The sequence below is a fragment of the Grammomys surdaster genome, unplaced genomic scaffold (assembly GCF_004785775.1).
Source record: "Grammomys surdaster isolate TR1022 unplaced genomic scaffold, NIH_TR_1.0 330, whole genome shotgun sequence".
NCBI lineage: Eukaryota > Metazoa > Chordata > Mammalia > Rodentia > Muridae > Grammomys > Grammomys surdaster.
Genome location: NW_021604749.1, coordinates 209,149 through 216,837, shown reverse-complemented (window position 1 = coordinate 216,837; position 7,689 = coordinate 209,149). Strand labels below are relative to the sequence as shown.

Sequence of the window (7,689 nt, the reverse complement as noted above, 5' to 3'; positions counted from 1 at the left end):
CACACACACACACACACACACCTGACCAAGGGCCCTTTATACACATATAGACATGTAAGCCATGGACACACACACACACCTGACAAAGCACCCTTTATACACACATAGACATGTAAGCCACAACAAGTTTGCTTTGCTTCCAGAGAGAAAAGCCAATTATTTTTGAGGAACAAGGCAGTGGTCAGAGCAGGGAAATCCTTGGCAGCTTTCTAAAACATTGATTGAATTTTAAAGGTTAGGAGCCAGTGAAAAACAGTAGAAGACCCCACCCGTCCATCACAGGACTGCAGCACGCTGACAAAAACCTTAAAGTGAAAGCAGATCAAATTGGACACCACTAAAAGGGTCACCTCTGAGGAGGCTTATGATGAGGTATTTATTAAATACGGTTTTTACTATACTGGAGATCTCAAGAGATACTCTGTCTTTGTAATGTTTTATAAAAACAAAGGTACACACACACAAAGTTTTAAACTGAGGCAAACAAAACCTAGCCCTTTGAATGTGTACTTAAGTAATCAGAACCCCACCTATGTTTGTATTATGGGCTGTTCTTATGAACAGGCTAGGCTGTGAACCTACATCTGAAATCACACATATAACCCCTGATCCTTACCCCCAGCTCCAATACCAAAAAGCATGTTGCAGCCTGGCTCTGAAATGCTCCATATCCTTCAGGAATGAATGTTCCATGCAAGGAAGAGGAATGACATTTGGAAAACAGAGAGGAACTGTCTGTGTACCTTGCAAGGTTATACTGCTCTTCAGTCCTGTCACCAAGTCTTAGAACTTGGGCCCGGATGGCGACTGAAGGCTAATGGCTAACCAGTGGCTAAGGTCAAGTTCCCTGGAGGAGTGAACAAGGCTAGAGAAAAGTCCCAGAGAGCTGAGAAGCTGAGACTGCCACCTGCCCCAGTCCCTTCCTCAAGGGGGTGACACTGACCTGCAGTGGAATTCAAGTGTGACTGGGGTGCACAGCAGGGATGGATTTCCTTTCTGCTGCCATAATGGCCTCTCGACATTCCTATCAGCTGTTCTAAGCCTTAGCATCTGAAAATTCCTGTTCATTTGAAAAAAGACGTCAGGTTTAATTTTAAGTCACCTGTGGCATTTGAGAGGATATTCCCTGAGCCTGGAAAGGCTTCCAAAGAAATCTCAGTTTTATTCTAAAAAACAACACAAACTTTTTAAAAAAAAATTAAAGAAGTCTAAACAAAAAATAAATAAATAAAAGTCTCCGTTATCTGGTCTTGAGAGGCTGAGAAGCGGAAGTTAGTGTTTTGGTGGAGTCCACAACGAGCCACCACACCCTGGGGGTCAGGCTGGGGGTCAGCCTGCTTGGCTAAGTCACCAAACGTCATTTCCACTCCAAACCCCAGGTGGACTTGGTAGGGTCGTCAGAGTTATGTACTGAGACGTTGCAGGCAGCATCTTCAGGCTGAAGCTGGCTGGCTCCGCACGTCCCTCTGAGCTTCCGTTAGTTTCTGGATAAGATAACGCTTGTCACGACTCTCCTAAAAAGACGGACAGTTCAAAGGGCATCTTGTATGTTCAGGAATGTACAAAGCTATTTCGAGCTAGTGAGTCTCTGCTCTGACTTAGGGTAAGGGATTCTAGTCACGAGATTACCACAGTGACTTCCAGTCTAGCCTGTCTCCCTCACTGAAGCCCCAACCATAGATAGCCCCTTGTCCACACAATAGCTGCAGATCTAGAAATGTACATGGGGCTGAGGATATGGCTCAGTGCCCAGCATGCACACAGCCCTGGGTTCTATCCCCAGCACTTCATAAATTGTGGTGGTCCATGCCCATAACCCTTAAGAAGTGAATGTAGGAGAAGATCAGAACTTCAAGGTCATCCTTGACTACATATAGTGTTTGAGGACAGCCTGGGCTATAAAGACCTAGTTTCAGATAGACAAACAATTTAACCCAAATACTCATTAAACCCAAACCTCCTATCAGATCTGCCAGGCAATGTAATGATTTCTGGCTAGTGTTAAAGAATTATCCTGCCTCAAACCTCATCCTTCACAGACACACACACACACACACACACACACACACACACTCTCTCTCTGTTTCTCTCTCTCTGCCTCTCTCTCTCTGCCTCTCTCTCTCTCTCTCTCTCTCTCTGTTTCTCTCTCTCTGTTTCTCTCTGTTTCTCTCTCTCTGTTTCTCTCTCTCTCTCTCTCTCTGCCTCTCTCTCTCTGTTTCTCTCTCTCTCTGTTCCTCTCTCTCTGTTTCTCTCTCTCTGTTTCTCTCTCTCTGTTTCTCTCTCTCTGTCTCTCTCTCTCTCTCTCTCTCTCTCTCTCTCTCTCTCTCTCTCTCTCTCTCTCTCTCTCCCCCTCGTCTCCCCAAAGGGCCTGGCTAATTCCTACACTGGGCCCTCCACCCCTAATCAGGACCCGGCTATTACCATAATTCACATCTCACTTTTAACATCACTGCCTTTAGCAGGCCTTTCCTAGCTGCTGGCTGCAGTAGCCTTGGTCCTCTACAAGAGCAACAAATGCTCTTAACCACTGAGCCATCTCTCCCACTCCCTGGTCCACCATTTTTTGAGACAGTTTCTTAACTAGACCTGCAACTTGCTGGGAGTTTTGGCCTGTTGGCCAGTCAGCCCAGAGATTCACCTGATTTTGCTTCCCCAGTGCTGGGGTGACAGAATGAGGGCCAGGATGCCTGGCTTTTTACATGGATGATGGGGTTGACCCTGGGTCCTCATGCCTGGACAGCAGTACTTTACACTGAACTATCTCTCCATTCCAAAGTTGGCTTCTCTAACTCTTTCGTACTTCATCTCTCTGGTGTAGTGCTGGATGGACCAAGTGAAACTAGAGATGGCTGTTCTATCCCCCCTGCCTTTCTTTATTTGAAACAAGGTTTTGCCATCAAGCCAAGGTTGGTGTGGAACTCACTATGTAGACCAGATATATGTGGAACTTGCAAGCTTCCTGCCTCAGCTTCCTGAGTGTGAGGGTGGCAGGCCTTTGTCACCATGCCCTGAGTCTTGGTTTAATGGCCCTGAGTCATGACTCTTTGGCCTTTGCTTCCTTACCAGGGACAGCTGCTCTCGGAGCTGTACAACCACCCGCTTGTGTGCTCCAGCCAGCGCAATGAAGTAGAACATGACAAGGCTGCAAAGCAAGACAGACAGGTCACCTGTGCCCCAGAAAGTCACTAAAAAATCACCTAGCACTCACGGGGAAGTTTGTATCATTGAAGGCCAACAAAAACTACCCCAGGCCTCACATGGGAGTCTGTATCATCTAAGGCCACTAAAATCCACCCAACACTCACTGGGGAGTTGTAATCTCTGCAGGCTACTAGAAACCAATACAGAACATTTCATCTGAACTATGTTTTCTTTTGCTAGGAAAAATAACTAAGCAAGCAATTCCTCATATCTCCAAAGCAGACGGCCTAAGAAACAGCTGGAGCCAGGAGACTCTGACTTATAAGTCTTTAACTCGATGAGCTAATCACTCCCCTGACATGCAGAATGGCCAAATGAAGAGAGGAACAGTCTAGAAAGTCAGCTCAGGGTGTCGGTGACTGACTATGGATGATCCCTGGGCAAGTGCTCTGGCCTCAGTTTCCTTATCTGTGAGATGAGTACAGGAAAACCTGGCGACAAGTTTAGGACTAAAAGACGTCAACAGCTTCCTGTCTGCAACTCTGGGTCTCAGCTGGGAACAGATTACCTTCAGGGAGAGTTCCAATTGGGTCAGAGGGTGAGCCCCCACCCCATTCCTGCCTAATGTCCCCACACAGGGCTGATAAAATGAGGACAAAATCACCAGGATATCTAGAGATTCTCTAAGTCCCTCCAAGAAACAGCATCCAAGGAAAGCAAAGGCAGAGCGGATGCTCACCACCAGGGGCACTGAGCAAACTATTAACCCCATTGCTGCAGGAACACAGCTTCTTGGGAAGTCCAGGTCAGCCGGCTGAGCATCCCTGATTCACTTTATTAATCTCAGCAAGGAATAGGATTCCACTTTTCAGGAGGGGTTTTTTGTTTTGTTTGTTTGGTTTGGTTTTTGTCCTTTTCAAACCTGCTTCCTATAGCGGGCTTTTACTGGACTAATGATATCATAGGCTATGAGTCATTTGTAAGTTAAGGCATGGAGGGCAGAGGGTACACTTAGTTGCAGTTAAGTGTGGCTTAGCCACGGCCGAGCTAGGGATCACTGCAAGCCACTCTCTGGTGTCTCTTTGTTGTTCACTGGTCCATTTTTTTTTCTCTATAAAGCGTGAGATTTAGGCAAATCATCAGTGATGTTAGGAACAGGCCACGTTTATTTGGTTTTTATGAGCAGGACCTCGGGGTTCAGTTCCCATGTGTGATCTAAGTCTAGTCACCATTCCCCTAGCACATGGCATTCTGGGGCATTCCCAAAGGCCCCTGTGCTGAAAGTGTGGCTCCCAGCAGGTGGTGCTGTGAGGAGATAGGGTCTCAAGGAAGAAGGCAGGTCACAGGGTGTGTCCTGCAAGGGGATATTGAAAGGAATTCTTCTTTGCTTCCCAGTGGACAGTGAACAAGCCTCCTGCACCACCTGCTCCCACCATGCAGGCCCCAAGGCAACAGGGCCAAGTGACCATGGGATGGAGCCTCTAATACCCTAAGCCAGAATAAAAATCTTTCCCATCTTATAAATTGATTCTCGAGTATTTTGTCACAGTAGCAGAAAGCATTCTGTTGGGACCTAGGTAAAATGTTAAGGCCTAGGTAACAGTTACCTGGCAAGCCTCCCATTAAAAGGAAACTTTCTAATGCCAAGATTGATTACATATTCTGTTCTGTTCTGTACCTTTGGAAACCAATCATGATAGAAGTCAGTAGAACTTCTGACAGAAGTAGAACTGTACTGTTTTGTACAGTTACCCACAATAAGGTAGGATCCAAACCAACCAATCAACCAACAGCACTTCCTGCACCTACGCATAAGCTTTTATGGTATTTGCCTTTATAAGCTGCCCCTGGGATGGACCCCAATATAAGAGACACTTGCACCTATATAAGAAACTATTTAGAATAAGACTTCCATTTTGAGTGGTGGTCAAGTAAAGTTTAAGTTCCCAAGACCTTTCTGGAAACTGACATCCTACTTGGCAGAAAGAGACATGTAAGTGGGTAACTGACAACCTGGTTGGCAAGTTAAGACATGAATGTTAGACAAGGCAAGTCCTGCCACAGTTGAATACCCCAACCAATGGGAGCAGGATAAATGTACAACAAAGACATGTTCCTAAGGAAATCCCCTATCCCTAAATCCTGATTGGTGGAATAACTTGGCAAAGACGTTTGTGGATCTGGGGTTTAAAGCCCCTGTAGGATCTTAACTCAGGGTCATGGTTCAGTTCTCGAATCTGGACCATGCCCCTGGTCAATCATTCATGGAGCATCTGTGTAGGAGGAGCTAAGGTGGGAGGAGTTAGGAGAGAAAAAGGAGGAGTAAGGAGGAGAGGAGGAAAAGGAAGAGGAGGAGCTAGAGAGGGCAGAGATGTAGGAGGATGGAGAACCACACAGGTATGGAGAGCACTCGTGGGGAACAACTTATAAACTTATAATTAGGCTAGCTAATTGGGATACAACTCTCTTTGTATGGGCATCTTGTTATTAATCATTATCAAACATATAAAGCCTTTGATTAATCTATAAGAATTAGAGTCTCATTCTCTTACTGGGCCCACATGGATGGCGGAATGGTCTGGGCAATGCCCTGCCTGTCGGAGACAGCATGGAAGATTGGCAGAGCCATCTCTCATGCTGGCATCTAGTGGGGGGCAGGGCTGGTGTTTCTGGCGGGCCGGTTCTAGCTGCAGCGCACACATGGCCTCAGATCGAGAAACATGGCAGCTGAGCGAGGCAGAGCCGCTGCAGCTTAGATAGTCGGCCTGAGGCAGAGGCCGATTTAAATAATTACCACAACACATCTGCTCAATAAACTATCCCTGTCTGACTGAGATTGGTGTCTGTATGGTTTGTGAGGTAAGATTCCTGGACCCAACAATTCGAACACACAAACTCCATTTCCCAAGTGAGAGGAGATGTATGTCTCCATGAGAAATACTGGCCTGGTCTGGCTGTCACTCACCAGATGATCATGAAGAAAGGCACTGCAAATGCTTCTGATGTAATGCCATGGATCAGGGTCTGCAGCGAGCTGGGGAAGGTGCTCACAGTCTGGGGGATAACCTCCCAGGTGGTGTTGAAGTTGGTAAATGGTCCACAGGCTTTTGAAGAAGGGATGCTGCCAGGACAGAGAGGGAGGAAGTTCAGCCCAGGCTGAGAGGACTGCCTCTGCATGGCCAGCATATTTATTTACAATAGCCTACAGGGAACTTCCTCAGTCCAGAAGTTTCTGGGATAATCTGTTTGAAAATGCTGACCCTGAAACAGCATCAAGTCTCTAGGTCTAACTTTCAGTTTACAGGAGACTCAAGACAGAAAAGCAAGCTTGATGTCATGGAACAAAACCAATTAATCATATATGTATCCTCCAGCCTCTTAATTCAAAGGCAGAGAAAATGGCCTAGAGTCCCCAGAGAATCAAAGACAACTAAAAAGATATGACAGCTGAGCACAATGTGGGAAGTGGGAAAGACTGTGACTTTAAAATAAACCTGGGAAGGAAGACTGTGCTGGGGTAACTGAGAAATCTGAAACTGGCAGAAATAAATGAGCAATCTGTTCCCTCCCTCCTCTCTGTCTCTCTCTGTGTGTATGTGTGTGTGTCTGTGTGTGTGTGTGTGTGTGCACATGCACGAGCATGTGAGCGTGTGTACATTTGCATATACACACGAGTGTACAAGAGTGCTTGCTTGTGACTGGAGGCCAGAGGTCAACATCAGTATCTTCCTTCGTTTTTAAAGCAAAGCTTCTCAGGGAACACTTGACCTGGGGCTCACCCTTTAGACCCGTCTGGCTGGCCAGTGAGTCCCTGGGATCTGCCCATCTCCATCCCACAGCTGTCTCTGCCTGCTCCCCAGCACTGGGAGTAAAAAATAGCAAGATCAAACAAAGGAAAAAAAAATGTAGGTATGGAGAAGTCAGCAGGAACTTACTGATCTCTGAGGGCAGAACACTCTAGAAAAGCCCTGAAGAATGTTACAAGTTCTTGAACATACCAAGATACAAGTCACAGAACCAAATACTGTGTTAGAAAATGAAGAAATACTTACCGAGCCATGCTGATGGTCAGAGGTATGATCGCTAAGCACAGCCCAATCAGCAGCACCAGCAGGAAGAAGAAGTTAGAGTTGGATGCTCTGAACTGGCGTGGGGAGGGCCTGCAGGTGTAGAGAAGGCTCAACTACAGAACAAAGAGAAGGGGAAGAGACAGCGGTCCTGAGTAGGGCCTCCGAGAGGGAACACGTTCACTACAGACAGTGCTTCTGTCTTCCCCTGCCGAGGTAGTGTCACACAGATCAAAAGAAGCCTCAGGCCAGATTCCAGTTTGGAGAAAATTCATGTGGATGACATAATAGGGAGAATGGACCAAAACATAGCAACACCCAACTGTTGAGCAGACAGAATAATTCAGACGGAATGTTGAAAGCCAACAGTCGGGACTCCTCAAAGTAGATCTGTAAGATCCAGTGTACACAGTACTTTAAAGTGATCTGTGAGACAGCATGCAGCACTTTACAAGGATGAGAGCCTGCTAAAGCCCACGCC

At 46.5% G+C, this 7,689-nt stretch overlaps 1 protein-coding gene across 1 annotated transcript in view; it reads right to left on the bottom strand.

Moving 5' to 3' along the window:
• Nucleotides 1-971: 971 nt before the first annotated feature.
• The window catches only part of Tmc7 (transmembrane channel like 7), a 47,595-nt gene continuing 40,877 nt past the window's right edge, over nt 972-7,689 (bottom strand). The window contains exons 13-16 of the mRNA XM_028778229.1: nt 7,194-7,324; nt 6,107-6,262; nt 3,064-3,142; nt 972-1,514 (exon numbers count right to left, since the gene is read on the bottom strand). Of these exons, the coding sequence (XP_028634062.1) occupies nt 1,434-1,514; nt 3,064-3,142; nt 6,107-6,262; nt 7,194-7,324 (447 nt within the window). The 3' untranslated portion in view covers nt 972-1,433. The remainder of the gene's footprint in view (nt 1,515-3,063; nt 3,143-6,106; nt 6,263-7,193; nt 7,325-7,689) is intronic.